This window comes from Gavia stellata, chromosome Z (assembly GCF_030936135.1).
Source record: "Gavia stellata isolate bGavSte3 chromosome Z, bGavSte3.hap2, whole genome shotgun sequence".
Classification (NCBI taxonomy): domain Eukaryota; kingdom Metazoa; phylum Chordata; class Aves; order Gaviiformes; family Gaviidae; genus Gavia; species Gavia stellata.
In genome coordinates, this window is record NC_082637.1 from 57394398 (window position 1) to 57417158 (window position 22761).

The 22761-nt window shown below is 40.1% G+C and overlaps 1 protein-coding gene across 2 annotated transcripts in view; it reads right to left on the minus strand.

Moving 5' to 3' along the window:
* HOOK3 (hook microtubule tethering protein 3) overlaps positions 1–22761 on the minus strand; it is a 100811-nt gene that overhangs the window by 66708 nt on the left and 11342 nt on the right. Inside the window, exons 2-3 of one of the 2 annotated variants that reach the window (XM_059834146.1) lie at positions 16476–16561; positions 3756–3828 (exon numbers count right to left, since the gene is read on the minus strand). In XM_059834146.1, coding sequence (XP_059690129.1) covers positions 3756–3828; positions 16476–16561 — 159 coding nt within the window. The remainder of the gene's footprint in view (positions 1–3755; positions 3829–16475; positions 16562–22761) is intronic. The other variant, XM_059834147.1, reaches the window with a different exon arrangement.

The following is a 22761-nucleotide window of genomic DNA, read 5'->3' on the forward strand; positions in this document are numbered from 1 at the left end:
GGAATGAAAGCAGAGATGATATGCCCTAGGTTACTGAAGGCAACACATGATCTGGCAACACTGTATGACTTAATGTTTGTGGGTTTTTCCTCCTTTTTTTTTTTCCTCACCTGTCACATGAAATCTCTTTTTTTTATTTAATTACAATTTACCTCCTGATTCCAAACTAAGGGTCTGTAAGGGTAGTCTGTCGAGATTTCTGTCTTTATGAATATACTTGAGCAACAAAAGGAAAGCCTGATGAAGTGGACAGCAGAAATGACCTTAAGATTGTGACTGCTGTCAAAAAGGGAACATGGGTTATGTAACCTCTTGTTTTCTCTCTAGCATTACGACAGCCAGACCCCAGTTTTGCATTTATCTTTATATCACATGTATGACTGAAATCCTGTTTGTGCTGTAGACTCTATGCAAATTGACTCACCCGTGTACATTTCAGGTCCTGAAGTGTCTGAATGGGAACCCCAATGTTCTGAAATGCTGTTCAACATTTCCTGGGTAATTATGCACAGACCTATTTCCCTTCACACAGGTTATAATTAAGAACATTATAACCTCTGGAAGTGTTGCTAGGGCACATTCACAAGTGGTAAGAGAATTCTTAATCAATCAGCTTCAGATATCTCATTAAAGTACATATTCTTCCTGGCTGCACTTAAAAGGGGAAGGAGGGGGAAAGGAGGGGAGGGAGAGTGTGCATGCATCGTTCCCACCATATACATGAGGTTTCTGCTCTAGACTGCATTCTGCGGGAGCCTGTCTCTTCACTGATAATAAATGGAGTCTAGAGAGAGACTACACCACTAGCTTTGGGAGTTATCCCCCTCCAGCCTGTCTTCTGCAAAAAGAAATCCTAAAAAGAGCAGATACAGACACTTCCTTGAGTTAAATGAAAAGAAAAAACTATTAAATGTGGGTCTGAACACAGAGAGCATTCCCACATTAAACTTGTATTTGGAGACATTGTTGACTTGGGAATTAAGGGTATATCGAAACAGAATTAAATACATCAGTTGCTAATTATCTGACAGAAATTAATGTTGGCTTACAATACACCTATAATCTCTGCTTCTTGCTTGCAGAAAAACATTCACATGACAGGCTTCCACCCTTATCAGAAAAAAATCTCTAAAAGGCTGCTCAGGAGGAAGTGCTCCCTTCTCTTTCAAAGAAATAAGGAAGTAGCAGAAAAATTATATTCTACACTGAAAACTAACTTCCATTACTCCACCAGTCAACCCAGCTTGTACTGTAGAAGAACTCAGAGCAAACGTAACTGCACTACTGCAAGGAGTCAAAATTAATTCTCAAAAATCAGGTTTGTTTAATTAGATTACAGCACTAAGGAGTCTGCACTCTAATTTCATTGATTATTCCATTTTGCAATATTGTATCAAATACAAGGCACTCAAACTGTACTAGTTGCAGAAAGTCTAGTGGCTCCTGTTGTTTAAATGTGCTATTCAGTAATGGAACAAACACAGCTTGCTACTATGAACTTCGATAAAATTGTACTTTAAACTGATGTTGTAGTCTGAATGTCAAAGTGAAAAGTCCAGAAGAAAAAGTCAGAAATCAAGCTGAACAATGCGTGTCCTTCCTTCCCCAAGCTAGGTATGACCACACTGAATGGAAGCTGGGGGGGGGGGGGGGGGGGGGAGGGCGACAAAAAAAAAAAAGTGTCAGTTTTATCTCATCCTTCAGACAGTCAACAACTTATTCTGTAATTGCCAAAACTGACATGTGTGTATCAAATCATTAACTGTTTATATTTCTGTTTTGTTAGTGGTATTCCTGTACAGCCTGACATTGAACTATTCTTGCTTCTTGATTAGGGAATTTCACTCCCGCAAAATTTTGGCAACAGAATTATTTTTTTATATTGTTTCCCATTTTCAATAAAGACCATTTTATCTTCAAAATGTCTTCTTCAGCAGCATGAAATACTAGTGTGTACACAGTTTAAACTCTGACCATATTAAAGCCTTAGATAGACATTTGAACAACTAGATTACTAATAGTGTTTACTGACATATAAAGAAGAACAGTTGGCAAAGTATAGGATTACTTTCCTGGTCACAATATAAGAGTTAAAATATCACATCTATGTCTTTAAGTATTCTTCATTAAAATAGAAGTGGTATATAAAAAAACGTACACAAAAAGCTGGAGTATACATCTCTTAAACAAAAAAATAATCAGTCTTTAGTTCTTATTTACATGGATATATGAAAAACGAAAAGGAATGACATCAGCAAGAAACTGAAAAATGACCTGATGTTTTTCCAACCTCAATCACATAAGGAAGTTACCCGATTGCTCAGCTTTTTTTCTTCTTTTTTTAATTCACACCTGCTAAGCCTTAGTATCTGCCAAATTGGTGGGAGACAAAAAAAATTTATTCCTCAAGCTCCATATGAGAGTTACAGAAGCTGCTGCTGCTCCACTTTCAATCAGCTGAAATGCTATTATAACAAACAGTTCTCAATTTGGTTTTCTCCAAATATAACAGCCAAAACTTCAACATTCCTTAGAAAAAACCCACAGAAATATTTTAGAGAAAAAGAAAAGCTTGTAACCAGCTGTTCACTCACAATTCCATATCCTTCTTTGAAAAGTTCATTTAAATTAATTGCTCTACAAGCAGCAGAACTAACAAAGCTTTTTTAGGAATCACATCTTTTATTCACCAGCCAGTCAGTATCTCCTCATCAAGGTAACCACATTTTTGGTGACAGCCCTGGTAGACAAAACATTCTAAAGCAGCCCAGAGTTGCACACAGCTGGCCAGGCAGCAGAGATCACGCTGACAGGTCTGCTGGCCAAGTCAAAACATGTACAGCAGCAGTATGCTCCATCCTTGTCTCAGGCAGCACTTATCTGTGTGTCCCTTCTATTCAGCCAGTGATGTTGACAAGCGTTTAAGTACTAGAGCATTTCACAATTGTAGCCCTTCCCCAGATGTTCAGAAGGGTTTTTGGTGGCCAGAACAAAATGGTTTTATAGGAAACATGAACTAACAGACAAAACATCACTATTGTTTTCCCACGTAGTCAGGCTGGAAATGGCAATTTAGAAAGGTAGATACCTCGTTCTCTGAACAAAACTGGTCAGAAACTACACTAACATCTGCATGTGAAACTATATTCTTCAGGTTTTATAAACCAAAATGCTCCTCAGCTGTAGCACTGTAAATTCTATTGCCTTAAGATTTGCAGAGAAAGTACTAGAATACCAAATGATACAAACGACCCAGCAAATAGACCATGGTTAAAAAACACGCTGAGTACAAACAACACAGAAAAAACATGACTTCCTCTCCTAAAGCTCAGTAGTTGTGTAGAGCTGACAAAGGAAACAACACTTGACCATTTTTATTTAAATAAATTGCTTATTATTCTGCTATTTTTATGCAGCTGCTTCTTAGAGCTCTTTTTTTTAATGCTACTTTCACACTTTGCATTTAAAAAATCTTTCATTCAACATTTGGAAAACATTGATGCATAAAATTTATTTTAATATTTTCCTTTTTAATTATTGAAACCTATTTACAAACTCAAAATGTCTTTTCTTCACTATAGTTCACAGAACTATAACAACACAAAAAACCAAATAAGTGTAATTAAAATGGTCTAAAATTCAAAATGCTGTACTATAAAGCAAGGTCTTAATCTAGAAATACACTAATACTTAGATACAATATTGTATTAAGAACTGAAATACAGATTCACAGACAAGCAAAGTCAGTCAAATACCTTTAGCCTCCAATTATCTCCTACTTCTGTTTTGATCCTGTTCAGCCAATTTTCATCAAAGTAAGCTGGATCTCTGAAACACAAAAAAATGTAGAGTATTCATTAAAAACAGGTTACAGAAACCGTGAAGATACCTTAGTGATTAAGGCCCTATCTCAAGCTGAGGTTATTTAAATGACTACCTCTGTATCCAACACCCAGCCTGAATACAGTAGTTCAGAATCCTGTTACTACTGACTTTTCTAAGGCCTTGCACCCTGTTGACAGCACAGCTTCATCTGTGTGCCACGAGTAGCTAATACTTTTGAGGAAGCTGTTGTATTTGGAATGCATTTTGCCGGTTTTTCCCTCTATAAGTTCTTCCTCTAATTTATCAGCTGGTGCTGGAGCAATATTTGCTTGCATTACTTGAAAGCGTTACAAAAATCTTAACTTTTCCACATATTACGGATCCCTACTGCTGAACACTGCTTACAACTATTCAACTTCTAAATTGGAAGCTTGAGACTGAACAATACGTATGTTGTCTTTACACAGTGAGAAGAGTTTAAAAGTATCACTGAAGTTAATTATTTACTACTGAGAACACACTTTACCATTATTTCATCTACCAAACACTATCAGTCTTTGCAAATCTCTTTTGATGGTAACCCTAGACAAATCTTTTTGTTAACACCTTTACTTACATGTTTTTCTATCTTCTGCACTTTTGACGACGCAATCAAGATAAACAACAGACGAACACCTACTGCTTGTAGAATATACTCCTGTTTCTATAAACTTCTTCCCTCTCTTCCTTTTTCTCACAAGCACCTTCCATAAATTGCTTCTTCGAGTCATCTCCCAAGACTCTCTTGCCCCCAAGTTCCAAGCTCATATAAAAGGCTAACATTTTCTCCTGTTCACTTAAGTCAAATTTTCCTTACATCATACAGAATTTTGAAAATACTATGATCAGAACTAAGGAGAGAGAATGCACTACAAATAACTGGTTTTAAAGGAGTAGGTCAGCATAATATAAGGCTCATATTTAATCCAACATATAAAGTTAATACAGTCAGGGGAAAAAAAAAACTTTCTTTTTTTTGTAAGTATAAGGCTCTTAAGAGTCAGTGTGGTAGGCCAGGTTAGAGTTTCATGTGAAGTATTCTAATTTCTGGACTTACACTGCTGCATTTGCCACCAAGTACTATTAGATTAACTGCTGTATCCTCTACAGATAGAAGGGTTCTGGCGACTGAGTTCTTTTTTAAGGGCAAGGTGCCATGAGATCTTTTGGCAAAAGCTCAACAAAACTATAAATGTGTCTGGAGATTCAAATGACATCTATATCATATGTCCTGTAAACCATACGTACTTACATTAGGGCACAGACTTTGTACCTACTCTTTGTACCTGATGCACAGTATCCCCTGTATTCCATCTTCCCCACAATGTCTTCCTCAGAATGCATCAAGGTCTGCAAGCAGACCGTGATACAGTACATAGCAATGCAGAGAGATCACAAACAGCAATGTTTCTCCACTGACACATTCCAATTGCTATTTTTACACATTCTGTTACAGACTCTGGTGAAGATTACGGCATATTTCCTTTCCTCTGACATGGCATCCACAAACATATAGCTGGAAGAACAGCTTTAATTACTAGTTAAGTTGATGACTCCAAATTACTCCTATTCAAAAACAGTGCAATACTAGCACAGATGACAAAATCTTAAACTATGAAAGAGAAAAAGCAATGTCTTATCCAGAGTTTCACGTGGTTTTGAAATAGATGTTTTCAAATAGCTTTCAAATGGCCTCTCTACCCTCAGAAGACAGGTAAACCTAAGAATGAAATTGATTCGAATACATACAAGATCTTATAGAGATAGAAGGCTCACATTCAGCTTTTACATGAAACAAATGGCCCTCCTTGCAAAAAGTCTTAATTTGCCTAACTTCCACTCAATCACAACAAAATCATCCAGACACTAATGAAAAAAATGAGAGTTCAAGCCCCATGTAGCCCCACTTGATTCTGTTTGAGGTGTGAAGTTCAAAAAGCACCCTAGTATCTTTCAGTTGGGTCTTCCAGGAACTGCGAACAGCCAAGTGAGCCTTGCTTACAACAGACTCACAACTACGAAGTCTTTATGCAGCTGAGTGAGAAAGCAGGTATGCGTAATTACCTGTGCTTCATCAGCAAAAAAGACCAACGGGACTTTCTTAAGGACTGTATCTTATCATTTTAATGATTGCACTTGGTCACTAACGTCTTCAGCTACTTCAGGGCTGCAGTGCCATGAATATACCAAGTCTTACCATTTTCATTGTAAAGAATGACTCTAAGAAGCAACATGGGTTAGCATAAACAACTGCCCACAAGCAGAATTATATCTGGACTGACTGGACATCTAATATTGCATACCCGATTTTCAACAATGAGGTCATCAGCTGAGGAAGAGTAAAATGATTTTGGGGTCAGCTCCAACTCATTCCACTCTGGAAGCCTGTACTTCAATAGCAACTAAGGAGCTTTTCTCAGCTACTACTACAATAAAAGTAACACATGGACCAGCAATTGGCCTTCACTGTCTTGACGGGTGTCTTGGGCTACCTACACCCTTATATATGTCATCAGACATATAGGGAAGGTCCCTGAGAATTAAATCTAAACTCAGTGTGGTAGTCCTCTCCACAGATCCCGTTTTTTGGGGTTTTTTTTAAGTATACAAACCTCATGGAAGTATCCAAGGGTCCAGCAGCTGATAAGCAATCCACTCTAAATCATCAACACATAACAGCGGTCAGAATAGTACCAACAATTTTTTCTACAGCACCTCCTTGCAGATTACACAATAATTAGTACCATATTGCAAAAACACTTTGCCAGGAATACAACAAGCAGAAAAGCAACAGGATGGGTATCAACACCAGGCAAATCTAGAATGACCATCCCTTCCTCATCCATAAATCACCTCAGAGTCATTCCTAGGGTGCTGTTATAATTTCATTTCTGCCCTTAAAAGTCTGATTAAGGTTCAAAATTAATACCAACACCAATGCTTTCTCTCTATAGCAAACTAATGGAAATGAAATCTGAAAAACAAAAATTTCTATCAGAATGTATACAATTCTAGCAGAAGTGCTCACCAAGCCACTTTCCATCATCTACCAGCAATCCTGGCTAATCAGGGAGGTCCCAGTTGACTGGAGGTTAGTAAATGTGATGCTCATCTTCAAGAAGGGCCAGAAGGAGGATCCGGGGAATATCAGGTCCGTCAGTCTGACCTCGGTGCCAGGAAAGATTATGGAGCAGATCATCTTGACTGTCATCATGCGGCACGTACGGGACAACCAGGCGATCAGGCCCAGTCAGCATGGGTTTATGAAAGGCAGGATCTGCCTAACCTGATCTCCTTCTATAACAAAGTGACATGCTTAGTGGATGAGGAAAAGGCTGTGGATATAGTCTACCTAGACTTTAGTAAAAATTTTACATCGTTTCCCCCAGCATTCTCTTGAAGAAACTGGCTACTCATGGTTTGGATGGATGTACTCTTCACTGGCTGGATGGCTGGGCCTAAAGGTTGTGGTGACCGGAGTTAAATCCAGCTGGCGACCAGTCACAAGTGGTGTTCCCCAGGGCTCAGCATTGGGGCCAGTTCTGTTTAATATCTCTATCAATGATCTGGATGAGGGGATTGAGTGCTCCCTCAGCAAGTTTGCAGATGACACCAAGCTGGGAGGGAGTGTTGATCTGCTTGTGGGTAGGAAGGCTCTGCAGAGGGATCTGGACAGGCTGGATCAATGGGACCAGGCCAACTGCATTAGGTTCAACAAAGCCAATGGCCAGGTCCTACACTTGGGTCAAAACAACCCCAGGCAATGCTAGAGGCCTGGGGACGAGTGGCTGGAAGGATGCCTGGCAGAAAAGGACCTGGGGGTGTTGATTGACAGCTGGCTGAATATGAGCCAGCAGTGTGCCCAGGTGGCCAAGAAGGCCAATGGCATCCTGGCCTGTATCAGAAATAGTGTGGCCAGCAGGAGTAGGGAGGTGATCGTGCCCCTGTACTCGGCACTGGTGAGGCCACACCTCGAATGCTGTGTTCAGTTTTGGGCCCCTCACTACAAGAAGGACATTGAGGTGCTGGAGCGTGTCCAGAGAAGGGCGATGAAGCTGGTGAGGGGTCTGGAGCACAAGTCTTATGAGGAGCGGCTGAGGGAGCTGGGGTTGTTCAGCCTGGAGAAGAGGAGGCTGAGGGGAGACCTTATCGCTCTCTACAACTACCCAAAAGGAGGTTGTAGAGAGGTAGGTGTTGGTCTCTTCTCCCAAGTGACAGGACAAGAGGAAATGGCCACAAGTTGCTCCAGGGGAGGTTTAGATTGTCTATTAAGAAAAATTTCTTCACTGAAAAGGTTGTCAGACACTGGAACAGGCTGCCCTTGGAGGTGGTTGAGTCACCATCCCTGGAGGTATTTAAAAGATGTGTGGATGAGGCACTTAGGGACATGGTTTAGCGGTGGACTTAGCAGGGTTAGGTTTACGATTGGACTTGATCTTAAGGGTCTTTTCCAACCTAAACGATTGTATGATTCTATGAAATACTTTTTTAAAAGGGGCTTCCGAACATCAGGTCACTCACAGCCCTTGCTGTGAACAAGTCTCCCTCTGCTGAATCTTTGGGAATCGTGATTCAATCATATTCAGAGTTCTTCAACTCCCTTAGTCCATGTCATTAAGAAAGATGCTGTCATTTCTTACCGTGTTTGAAAAAAGCATCACCTAAGCAAATTGATTGCTGCCTACTATCTGAATAGTTATCACTAGGACTTTTCTTCTGAGCACAAAATACTTATGCTGTTGTTAATGCTGTATCACTTCACGTGATGTTGTTTTCAGCAGTGATCATTTATACCATCTCCATCTTATTTTGTATGCAAATTTTCCTTTATTTAAGTGATCATGTCTCCACATCATAGATGCCAAGAGACAGAAATATTCTTCTGAAGAAAACCAACCCACAGAGCATGTAGTATAACTCATGATTATTACTCATTTTAACAGTGGTACAGTAAGCTGCTTTAAGAAATGTCTGTTTATAAAAATCACCCTCCCCAGTGATATACAAAAGTGTAGCTTTTGTGTTCTGCATTTGTCAAAACATACATAGCATGCTGCAATATAACAAGTGAATAATTCACTAAGTGGGGCACAATGCACTGATGACAAATGAAAATATATACCATCTCTTACATTTACCAAGGCCAGTATGACGGACAAAGAAAGAATTAAAGCACAAGGGACACCTGGTATTAAACAGTGTCCAGAGTGGGAAGAAAGGAAAATTTAAAACTGTACTACAAAACAGGAAATTATGCTGCTCTAGGCACACCAATGGACAGTGAAAACATGAGTAACATCAGGGAAGGCTACAAAAAAACATGAAGAAAAAAAGAATGCAATTCAGAAGCAAGCTATGGCACTTCTCTCTTCTCTAAAAAGCATAAGCTACATGATTTTAGGCAGTCTGCTCTTAAGACAGTTCAAACATTTTCTTTCTTTACTCCTGGAGTACAGCACTCTGTAAAATAATCATGAACACTGATTGTTTACAGGCATCTTATCTTACTGTATTTCATACCAATTCTAGTCAGAGGAAGCACTAACCTTCACATCTGAACACAAATGAACAGTGAATCTTACAGAATAATACAAAAAAAAGATAAGCTAAAGCACAGGCTGAATTTCTTCTCTGAGATAATATAGTTAGCACTGGAGAATTCCACTCAATGGTACTTTAACCTGAAATTCAAAGATAAAGGTTTTATGATAAAAAGAAAGTGTCCTTCAGGGATTTAGCAACACCTGTTTAGTAACAGCTGAATCTGTAAGCAAAATGCTCATGCTTGGTTACACAGCACACATTTCTGCCATTTTATATCACACAGTGAAAACGATTTTGTATTACATCAGTGAAAAGCTTCTGAAGGTGTCAGTAATTCCCTCCATACCCTTTTCTTCTCACAGCCTCTTCCAGCAGTTTTATTACAGAAAATTCTGCCATGAGTTGTTACTTCTGATGAATGGCCCTTACTTATAAATGGGCTGCTACCTTGAGCACAAGAAACATTGAGAACAATGTACAAAAAATTGAGAACAATGGAAGGAGCTGCTGGCCCCTTCTGAACACTTGACACAAGGCACAGCTGCTTTTATCAGCTGATGAATAAGGAATATTCTTCCCTTTTTTCTGTTACTGACAACAAATCCTACAGTTCTGTGTTGTGTAAATTTTCTGTATATCTAAAGTAACTAAATACCTGAACTAGGGATCTCTTTGAAACTCTTCGTCATCATAAACCACTGTCTTAATTTCATCTTGTTTCCACTATCTCCTGCCCTTGTAAGTACCAATGGACTCTTTCTATGAAGGTGGAGGTTAAAAAAATAGAAAGAATAGAGAGTTCAGACTTTTAAACTTCAAAGTTTTCAAGAAGAAATGCTATCCTTACACTCCTATGGAAATATATCCAGATGACTGGATCACCCCAACATCTTTCCATTTTCATCAATGCTCTACCTCACTTACTTGAGTTCTTCATTGACTGCGTTTTCTTCATTCATAGCAAACTCTCTTTTTTTCTTTTTTCTTTTTTTTTAAATTCTCACTGGATATATTAATCTGCTCTTTCACCTATTTTTTAAACATTAATTAATTTACTACAGTAGAAGTCCTGATGCACCCAAAAGTTGTCAGAATTCTCCCCTCCCACCTTTTTGTAATTAACCTATTAGTACTATTAGCCTCAAAGAACACACATTCATGAAGAACCCTAAACAGGAAGCAGCTATAGCGAAAGACACACAAATTTCAAGGAACGTGCATTACAGAAATAGTAGTTTACCCCTCTCCATGGAATAACAGTAACAGCATTTAAGCTTAGTGTCTCCAGTTGAGACAATAAATTTGTCCTTCGAAGATTAACTTGTGGAGAGATTTTCACGTCAAAGCCACAACTGTTCAATATTTCACTTCAGATGACATCTGTTTGCAGTGACCTGGTGCTTCCAGGCTGTGCTTGCTCTTTGCTATTTAACGTCACTGAATGACTTTTCCAAATAACATCAAGCACCCAGCAGTCTTCCTCTTACACACTTCTATACCTGCAAAAATTCTATTCTATATGGTCATCTTTCTTGGGACAGAGAGGGAGCCAGTGCTGCTAATACAAAATGAAAGGTAGACTGGAAAAGCCTGCTCTAGACTTGCTTCGTATCATTGAACGTTTCCTGATTCCTGCCTAAGTATTCTTCCTGTGGTATCTGTTTAAATGATCAAATGCAGGAATTCACTGCTAGTGTTGAATTTATTTTTGTTTTCAAGAAAGAATACTTAAAATGGCTCTGTCAACATGCTCCTCATCAGTTTTCTAGTCAACTATACAAACACTGATCACTGTATGTGGCCTATGTTCCCATCTCTCATGTCCAGTGAAACAGACAATGTTTGGCTATTTTGCAACCCTTGGTATCTACTTCAAAAAACAATTGGAGCCATCTTCTGTTTCTGCAAAAAAAAGAAGCAATACTACTTTCCCTCAAAAATTGTTCGTATGTTTTTATTCCTATTTTACAATCCAAGATGAGTTTGCTGCTGCACTTCAAAGTTTATCTCAGCAGGAATGCAGCCAAGATTTAGCAATATTATTGCTAAATCACTGCAAGAGAATCACTGCACAACTATGCAAAATGGTAAATCTGAAGCACAACTATCAGAAAGCAAGACAGCCAAATACTAATTTTGTGAGGTTCAAACTATCACCTAGGGCATAGAGAAAGAACTTTAAATTGTTTAGCTGATCTTTACATATAAACTGGTAAACTAAAGAATTCCCACATTCAGTGTCAGCATGACAATTGCTACAGGAAATATTTTTAAATCATGCTCCAGAAATGCAGTATTTTTATTGTACATCTCTTTTTAAAACATCAGTTCATCAGCTGAGAACATTATCTCAGAATAGTTTTCCTTTCCTAATACCAAGGCAGGGAGAAAGGCAGTATTTCAAGTCATGGTAGTACCAACCTAAATAGTCAGTAAGGTTATTGGGGGGCCTTACACTGAAGTTTCATTTTGGTTTGTATTAAGGTATATTATGTTTTAGATCCCAATTCTGATTAGTCTGAACTAGTCAATCAAGAATATCTACAGTTATCAACTGTTAAGTGGAACCTGTACCCTACAGAAGAACTACAGAAGTTCAAGACAGATAAATACCCATATTAAATACGTCACTATGACATTTTTTCTAAGTGCCCTGAGAACAGATTCACAGATGATTGTGCTGAAATCCTGACTTACTATAAAGTTTACTGAACACATCATTTATATGGTCATCACCTTTATACTCCAGCAGGTAAAAAAGGACAGTGTTTTTCCAATCCTAAAAAAAGGGATTGTTGTATTTACCTTCAGATCTGTAAACTTGATGTTCAGACTTCAGGAAACTTACAAGTGAGCTGGTTTAAATACTGGGTTGGAAAATCAGTTTCTACTGGGGAGGGTGTTGTGTCATCTTTTGCGTACCATCAAAATGTGTAAGAAAATTAGAAAGACTGCTTCAATTAGTCTGAAGCAAGAGGACTGCTGATATCACTTGAAATTAGTTTTATTTCATGCAAAAATACATAAAGATTGGATAATTCTTTTAAATGATGCCTTATCTTCCCCACAGAAGGAGAAATTGAGTGCAGAAGAATAAACTTTGCAGCATTTATATCTTCTTCAAAGTTTCAGGTAAGAAAGAAAGACTGTTCTCTACTTCAAACCTTTAAGAGTCTATGCTCCAGATCTTACCTTTCCCACATGCTAAAAAGTGTTCCCTTGAAGTATCTGACTACATCAAGATTTCCTCTTTCTCCTTTTTTTCTTCCTGTGAACTGGCAGCTTTTTCTTTCACTAGGAGGAAGGCTCCTGCTCCACCAGAGGATATGCATCTACAGAACAGATTCAGTGCCCTCATAGCAGTTAAGGGTCCAGCAGCTCTGTCAAACAAATCATGTGTTCAGTGAACCTGAGCCACGCAGCAGCACCAGAGGGAAGTGGCAAGCATTAGCAAGGTATGGAGGACCCTCATCTTTTGCCTGACTCATCATCTAAGAAGAGCTGCTGCTTGCTAGGGGTTTGAATTCATGGCATTGTTAAATGACTGCCAAAGCTTGTCCAGCCCTTAGACTATTACTCCTCGTCGTGGTTTAAGCCCAGCTGGCAACTAAGCACCACACAGCCGCTCACTCACTCCCCCCAGGTGGGGTGGGGGAGAGAACCAGAAGAGTAAAAGTGAGAAAACTCGTGGGCTGAGATAAAAACAGTTTAATAGGTAGAGCAAAAGAACACTGCGCGGAGAAGCAAAGCGAAAGAAGGAATTAATTCACCACTTCCCGTCGGCAGGCAGGTGTTCAGCTATCTGCAGGGAAGCAGGGCTCTATCACGCGTAGCGGTTGCTCGGGAAGACAAACGCCATTACTCCGAATGTCCCCACCTTCCTTCTTCCTCCCCCGGCTTTATATACTGAGCATGATGTCATATGGTATGGAATATCCCTTTGGTCAGTTGGGGTCAGCTGTCCCGGCTGTGTGCCCTCCCAACTTCCCGTGCACCCCCAGCCCACTCGCTGGTGGGGTGGGGTGAGGAGCAGAAAAGGCCTTGGTGCTGTGTGAGCCCTGCTCAGCAGTAACTAAAACATTCCTGCTTATCAACATTGTTTCCAGCCCAAATCCAAAACACAGCCCCATACAATCCAAAACACAGCCCCATACTAGCTGCTATGAAGAAAGTTAACCCCATCCCAGCCAAAACCAGCACACTCCTTCTGCTCTTCCTCCTGGGCACCAGCTATACAGCTAGGGAGACCTGGAAAGTACCAAGTGTGATCACGTGGCTCTGGAAGCTATGGTCAAGGCCCAAGTGGTGTTTCCCCCAATCATGCCAGTTAGCGGGAAGGGCTTGAGAAGTGGACGGATCCTGCAGGGCAACAAGCAGCTGTGAACTGGTGTCGTCACCAGGGTTTTGGTTTCTATGACCATAGAATCGTCTTTGAGAATCAAGAACTGCTTGGAAGAGATGGGATCCACCTGAATATAGTGGGCAGAAGCATCTTCGCCAGCAGGCTGGCCAACCTGGTAAGAACAGTTTTAAACAAGGAACAATAGAGGAGGGAAAATACAACAAAACACCAAGTGACAAAGTAGCGGACTCTTTTGTCAAGCAAAGGGAGTGGGACGATGTAAACAAGAGATACCTCATAGTCAAGAAAACATGGCTGAATTGGGGTCACCCCAAGCATATGCACATAAATAAGGAAAAGCCTACAGAAAAGCACTACAGGGAAAGCTCTCATTCTTGGGAATCAGCAAGACTGGATGCACATGTGAAATGCCTGTGCACTAATACATGCAGCATGGAGAACAAATAGGAAGAAACCAATCTGTGTGTAGTTACAAGGCCACAGTCTGATCATGAAGAGATGGTAGAACGGCTCACATGACAAAGTTGCTGCCATGAATGAATACAAGCTCTTTACGAAGAACCAGCTGAGAAGGCAGTGACAGGGAGATGCCCTTTATTTGAGAAAGCAGCAGGAATGCATGAGCTCTTCCTTGGGATGGATGATGAGCCAGCTGAGAGATTATAGGTGAGGATGACCAGGCAGACCAACATAGGTAACACTGCTATGTGTACCTGCTACAGACCTCCTGATCAGAATAACATCAGCACAGACAAACTGATGAAGCATGGCCTGGGTAAGTGGATAGTGATGTGGGTTGAAAAACAGCTGAACTGCCAGGCTCAAAGGGTTATGAGCAGCAGCATGAAGTCCAGCCGGAGGCCAGACCACTAGCAGCATACCCAAGGGGTCAATACTATTAAATGTCTTTAATAGTGACCTAGATGATGGAACAGAGTGCAAGTTTTCAGGTAATGCAAAACTGGAAAGAGTGTTTGTTACACCTGATAGTTGTGCTGCCATTTGGAAGGACCTCAACAGGCTGGAGAAACGGGCTGACAGGATCCTTACGCATTTCAGCAAAGGTAAGTGCAAACCCCATGCACCAGTATATGCTGGGGGCCAACTGGTTGGAAAGCAGCTTTGCAGAGAAGCAGCTTGGTAGAAACCAAGCTAAACACATTCCAGCAATGTGTCCTTGCAACAAAGAAGGACAACCACATCCTGGGCTGCACCGGGAAGACCATTGCCAGCAGTCCAAGGGAGATACTACTTAGCTCTGGTGAGACCACTTCTGAAGTACTGTGTCCTGGCCTCCCCAATATGGGAGACCTGGACATATAAGGAAGCTCAGCAAAGGGCGATTAAGATGATTAACAGACTGGGGCATCTGTCATATGAGGTGAGACCGAGCAAGCTGTGTCTGTTTAGCCTCAAGAAGAGAAGGCTCAGTGGGATCTTATCAATCCTGTGTATAAATACCTGATGGCTCCTTCTTTATACCCTCACATAATCTTCTCAGTGGTGTCCAGTGAACAGACAAGAGGCAGAGGGCACAAATTGAAAGACAAGTACTTCCATCTGAACATAAAGAAAAAAATGACTCCTGGGTTTTTTTTTTTTGTTTGGTTGGGGTTTGTTTGTTTGGTTTGGTTTTTAAAACTGTGAGGGCAATTGAATATTGGAACAGGTAGCCCAGAGGGGCTGTGAGGTCTCAATCGTTCCATATACTCAAAATTCGACTAGACACAATCCTGGGGCAACTTGCTCTAGCAGACTCTGCTTTGAGCAGGTGAGTTGGATTAAACACCCCAGAGGTGCCTTCCAACCTCAACTATTCTACAATTCTTTGCTGCAAACCAGAATAACAGAAAGCTGTTCATATCTATTCTGTACCTGGTGGATCTTCATTTTCAACAAATTACATAGAAAACCTTTTATTCTTCATTTACACTCAAGATAGTACCCTCTTCATGTTAAAAGCAATAAAGCATACCTTTTTTAAAAAGATTGGACTGTAGGAACCAGCATGCCCAATTTGGACTGCTGACTTTGGTAAATGCTGCTTAAGTTTCTAATAGACAACAAAAAGTTGTGTTTCTGTAAAAACAGGTAATTCTGCATAGAGCTACATTTCAGATGCGTATCTGTAGTCCCCAGAAACATCCTAGATTACACTGAGATGTTGAACTAATGCATTTTATCCTATTTGATCTTAAAGTTCAAAAGAACAGAAACATTATCTAGTGTAACAGCTATTATTCCTTCACTTACTTTCAAGAACGTAGTATCTTTGCAAACTACTAAATTGACAGTTCCATTTAGTTTACCACAGAAGTTTTATTGCATAAAACTAATTCTAACATTACTGATATGCTGACTGCAGTTTCAAACAATGATCAAGGCCAATATCCTACCTTGCACTTTTTAAAAAAGTTTGAATTTGTAAGCTTAGTTTTAATCCAACTTGCTTTCCAGTAAGCTCACACTTGAAAAAATACCTCTCTAAAACAAAACTTTTTTTTGCATTTAAGATAGTTATCTGAAAACTATAGAGAAAAAAACTTATTAGTCATGCTCCAGATTAAAGTACTGTCTAAGCACAGAAAAAGCCACATCCTTATGGAATCCCAAATAAGCTTGAACTAAAATACATTTAAATACATAAAAATGTATAGATAATAAAATTGTGTGTATTTAATTCATTAAATAAACAGTTTCTTACATTTTTTGAAGAACCTGGGCCATCACAACCCCATTCGTTAAATCTTCCACGGTCTGGCATGGTGCCTCAACATTAAACGTCTGGATCTGTGGGAGAAAGGAAAAGGTTATCTTCTTTTTACTTCAATGTCAAGGGATTTTCAAAAGTAAAAAAAAATGCTACCAAATAGCAAATAGAACAGAGTAGACCCTACACGTTTAGTGTACATGTGAGGAATTAAGAAGCTTTAGATTTAACAGCAATCAAGGAAATGAGCTACTAACAGGGCTTAGCATCTTTGTTTTCGCAAACTTATAAACTTTGCTATGAATTACAGCAGTACATTCTCCAAAAGGCAAATTCTACACAGCATTTTCTAATTTGGAAAGTCACTGGGCATTCTGTTCTCCCATTCAAGTACTTCCGGAGTTTATATTCAAGTACGCTCTCTCAATGAACGTATGTAAGAAACTCAGCTTTCAGAAGTAACACTGATCACACAAAACTCTCGTAGGCTCCCCACAACCTGAAGAGCAAACATAGAGGGACATACATACTCCAAACTTAACTATTGCCTACTATCAGATGGAAGAGGAAACACAATGATGCTAAACCCGAATGGGTATATGCACCACTAGTGTTCTGAATATTTCAGGGTGTTTTATTAACACAGTGACAGACAGTAAGGTCCATATAATGGCAAGCCTCTGGTCTTCAGATGGAAGCTAAGATTCAAAAATTCTGCTATTCTGAAGGGGAATGGCAAGGACCATAGGACTAAGTTATGTGATGACAGAATTACTTATGACTAAAGATGACTTACTATGTAAGAAGTTCCCCTCCACAGACTGCACATTGAACACACTGAGACCAACCTAAGATTAACCTTCTGAGGATGCTGTATAATATTCTAGATTACACAGGAGCAAGAATAATCTCCTAACAAAAAAAAATTTAATCAATACACATAATTTCTATATGGCTTCTATTCATCAACTCCGTTTTCATGCATATAGCATACAGGCTACCTGAAGCCCTCGCCCCACCGTATCAACAAGAATACAAATACACAAGGCAAAGCGCTCTTCTCCCTTCCTCCTTTGGTGTGGAAAAGAGCCTTTCTGCTTCAGCACAGTCTTTTCAACTGGTCTAAGTTATTTGATCATTTACTTCAAATGAACATTATTTTTAAAGGATGCAGATGAGTTTTGTGAAAATAGTTTTAATGACATGTCATGTGGAGGGTACCTGCCTAATGCTCTCTGCTATTATCCTCCCCCTAGGGGAAGCCTGGGCTTATTTGTAGGCAGCACTAATTGTATGCACCAGGGGTAAGAAAGCCTACAAGAGAGCTTGCAGCTTCAGGCTACTTAAGTGTTAGATATATCGACCATTTTTTTCTGAACGTAATGTACAACCATTCATGCTTTAGTAGCATTTGAAACACTAATGTTGGCCCAAGCCATTTGCCAATAAATGCCCTCCAGATATGTATCTTACAATAAAAGGCAATTCATGTAGCAGTGGGAAATTTTGCAGGTCCTTTTTCGAGGAGAAGACTCTCAAAAAATCAAGAGCACAATATCCAGATGGTCATAATATCTTTGGTATGTTACGTAAGCACTCTAGCAATGCCATTTAACATTAATTTGGAGAACCAGCACCTAGGTGAATATTCCTTTCTTTCCTTTACCCTGGAAGAAAACAACGTAGCACTCAATTGGAAAAAAAACAGCAATGATGTCCACAAAGAGCCAAAGAAATGAGCTCTCAGAGCATGTTTGCTGAGCAAGTTCAACAGTGACTGATGAAGAGTCATGAATTATGTCCATGTTCCAAGAGTACAAGAACAAATTACTGTGTGGCATACAAAATAGACAGAAGTGACTTCTCCACTTCAGATTCAGTAGATTTTCCTATAGCTTGGCCTGAGCTACCCAGAAAACACAGTTCCTCACTTCTTCTCCAGAGAATCAAGAAGCCATCATAGATTGACAAGACACTAGGTGAAAATCAGAGTGGGTGGGAAAAGAAACCCCACACATGACAACCACCACAAAACAGGATATAACATCTAATTGCTATTTTGCCAGAAAATTTAATTTCCCTACAGTCTCTGAATTGGAGCAATACTGTTGAAGGAATACAGGGACAATTCTGAGTCTGAATCCAAAAACTCAGCAACACATTATACAAGAAATAATACCTTCTAGCAGAAAAAGCTGCAATGACATCATGGATGCTTATGCTTAAAGAAGTTCAAGATGCTATAAGGATAAAATTCTCAAGCATACACAACGAAAACTTGTTTCTAATTTTGCATATTACACCTTTAAATAATGAAAATTTAAATCACTTTGCTGCACAATAGCCAAATCAAAAAATCACTTAAGAACTACCACTACTATGATTTTTCAAAAATAGACAAAATAAAATGCTCTTTTCAAATAAGCAATACTGACATTAAGGAGATCTTCAAACAGGCTGCAAACTAATCAGATGTTTTAAAAATCATTTTGTATCTTGATACATGAAATACCTCCTTGACTACAAAAAAGTGTACGTAGGAGATACCACTACACTGACAGAAGAAAGATTGCTAAACCTATTTCCATGACACAGAAAAACAAGATGCATACTCTCTGCTGTTTTGTAACTAATTTTATCATCATACTTGCCCAATACTTTATACACAAGAAAACAGTCATTAAGGCTCAGGTAAGCAGTCTGAACTCTTTTTTTCCCCACAGTCACACATGCAAGATTGCCATTGAGGACAATAATGGTTTTCATAGTTAGATGAGAAAGACCAGAAAGAAAGACTAAAACTCATTATATGACTTGTTTCTTCACATACATGTAAATTTTGTAATAAATGTCTTTGCTTGCATAGGAAAGAAATACACAGCATGGTATTTCAATTAAGGTGTCAAATTTATGCTACAAAACATTTATTCAGCTCTTAAAACAGAGGAACTATATCCTTTTCGTATCATTCAGAGATAGGAAAGTAACAAGCTTTCTTCCACAAAAACCTACATAAAACAGCTTTACAAATTTATGTCAAAGTTAAATTGCTGTACTATTCTCAGACAGTTCTACAAAATGCTAAACCACTCTAAGAAACAGTAGAGTTTATTTTCCAGAAGGAAGAACGATAAGAATGTGGCAATGCAGAAGAGTAGCCCAGCTGTGGAGACAAAGAAGCAAATATTTTTTTTGTGTGTGCCTCTAAACAGTTATTCAGTATCAGCTGTTAAAACACTGCCCTTCCTGTTCATTGTGATGTGTTTCCTCCTGGAAGACTTCTCTCTCATCTTGCTGGAACTGCTCCTACTTCTTGAGTGTTTGCAATACTGTCCCCATCGTTAGTTCCCCAAATCTCTAAATTAATTCCCATTCCTTGTCACGATTCTTTTTTTTCCACTCCTTGTACCACTATGTGGAGCCTTGACATCACGCCTGAGGGACAGGATGCCGTTCAGAGGGACCTGGACAAGCTCAAGAAGAAGGCCCGTGTGGTTCAACAAGGCCAAGTGCAAGGTCCTGCACCTGGATCAGGGCAACCCCTGATATCAATACAGGCTGGGGGATGAAGGAATTGAGAGTAGCCCTGCAAAGAAGGACTTGGCGGTACTGGTGGATGAAAAACTGGACATGAGCCGGCAATGTGCGCTTGCAGCCCGGAAAGCCAACAGTATCCTGGGCTGCATCAAAAGAAGTGTGGCCAGCAGGTCAAGGGAGGTGATTCTGCCCCTCTACTCTACTCAAAGTGGGGTCTCACCAGAGCACTGCATCCAGCTCTGGAATCCTCAGCACAGGAAAGACATGGACCTGTTGGAGCAGGTCTGGAGGAGGGCCACAAAAATGATCAGAGGGATGGAACACCCCTCCTGTGAGGAAAGGCTGAGAGATTTGGGATTGTTCAGCCTGGAGAAGAAAAGGCTCCAGGGAGACCTTACTGCAGCCTTTCAATACTTAAAGGAAAGATGGGGACAGTCTTTTTAGTAGGGCCTGTTGCAATAGGACAAGGGGTAAGGGTTTGAAACTAGGGCCTGTTGCAACAGGACAAGGGGTAAGTGTTTGAAACTAATAGAGGGTAGATCCAGACTATATATAAGGAAATTTTTTATGATGAGGGTGGTGAAACACTGGAACAGGTTGCCCAGAGAGGTGGTAGATGCTTCATCCCCGGAAACATTCAAGGTCAGGTTGGATGGGGCTCTGAGCAACCTGGTCTAGTTGAAGATGTCCCTGCTTATTGCAGGGGGTGGGACTAGATGACCTTTAAAGGTCCCTTCCAACCCAAACTATTCTATGATTCTACGATTCTATCAGACAAGAGTCTGGGGAAAAAAAAATGACCAACCACTTGGCTCAATCACTAGCCCTAGTAGGCCTTTACACCTTCCATCAATTATCATGTAATGAGAGAAAAGGGTTCTTTTATTTCATTTTATTAAACATTAATCCAGACCTCTGATTCACACGGACATGAACATGAGCTGTCATTTTTTATACAAACATTAAAATAAGGAGTAGCAGGTGACTGTTTCAATGCGAAGAAGGCTATCACTGGGGACTAAATAATTGCTGCAGGAAGTCAGAACTTTAGAAAATTTGAGTTACAGTTCTGGATTACATATATGTGACCATTTGTTAGCTACTAGGGATAGAAGGCAAAAATGTATATCATGAAAAATGCTCTTGATATGAAGGTCAGAGAACTGGACAAACACTCAGTTCTCAAAGACAATAGCTGAAGACCAGGATAAAAGTTGTGATGGGGAATCTAGCATCCCATGAAGCTGGAGGAAAAAAAAAATTAAAAAACCCCAAAACCAAAAAACCCAACACAACCAAAAAAAACCCACCCAAACCCCTTTCTCTCCAAAGACCAAAAAAAGCTCTCCAGCACCTTTCCCTTCTCAACACTAAGAGTTAGTAAAAGACCTACTCTTTTCACAGTGATACATAGGTTGGTTTTTATTGCTGGTGCAATTGCATAATAGACTTTTTATGTAGTCTTTTGTAATACTACCTGAAACCTTTATTAGAGGTTCTTAGCAGACAAAACACTATGTGACTGGCTACCTTATGTGCAAACACAACAAAAGGTAACACCTAGTTTCCAATTAGTTATTTATCAGAGCAAAGTACTCCCCAACCTATGAATGATCCTTTAGAATTATTTACTCATTATTTCCCTACATTTTTGGAACTGACTATACAAGCTTACAACCAGCTGCCATGTAAAGCCTAGAACAATACTGTATCACCACAAAAGAAAGAGATCAAACAGCTAAGACAGGGAGAAGTGGCTAAAAGGAGTAAGAACAAGAAAGGAACCAGCCTCACTGAGTTAGATGCGAATCACTACTCAAGCCACTAGCAAGAACACTTGAAAGAGCAAACTGGAAGAGAAGATTAAGGAGGGTTGGATACTTCTGCGCTCACACATTCACCCAATATTACCTATAAGATCCACAAGAATCCCACTAAAACAAATTTCACTCAGCTTCAATGCCTGGAGGAAACAAGACCATTAATTTTTTCCAGGATGGTAAGCTAATTATGTGATACAGAAAGTTTTTCTTACTCAGATGCCAAATTCTTGTATTGAGCCAGACCTGTCATAATGAGAACTGGATTCCTATCACAGAATCACTAAGGTTAGAAAAGACCTGTAAGATCATCAAGTCCAACCATCAACTAACACCACCATGCCCGCTAAACTATGTCCCACAATGCCATGTCCACACGTTCCTTGAACAGCTCCAGTGAGGGTGACTGCACCACTTCCCTGGGCAGCTTATTCCAGTGTTTCACCACTCTCTCAGTAAAGAAATTTTTCCTAATATCCAGCCTGAACCTCCCCTGGCGCAACTTGAGGCCATTTCCTCTTGTTCTGTCGCTAGTCACTTGGGAGAAGAGGCCAACACCCACCTCTCTGCAACTCCCTTTCAGGTAATTGTAGGAGCGATAAGGTCTCCCCTCAGCCTCCTCCTCTCCAGACTGAACAACCCCAGCTCCCTCAGCCGCTCCTCATAAGACTTGTGCTCCAGACCCCTCACCAGCTTCATCGCCCTTCTCTGGACACGCTCCAGCACCTCAATGTCCTTCTTGTAGTGAGGGGCCCAACACTGAACACAGTATTCGAGGTGCGGCCTCACCAGCACCGAGTACAGGGGGACAATCACCTCCCTACTCCTGCTGGCCACACTGTTTCTGATACAGGCCAGGATGCCATTGGCCTTCTTGGCCACCTGGGCACACTGCTGGCTCATATTCAGCCAGCTGTCGACCA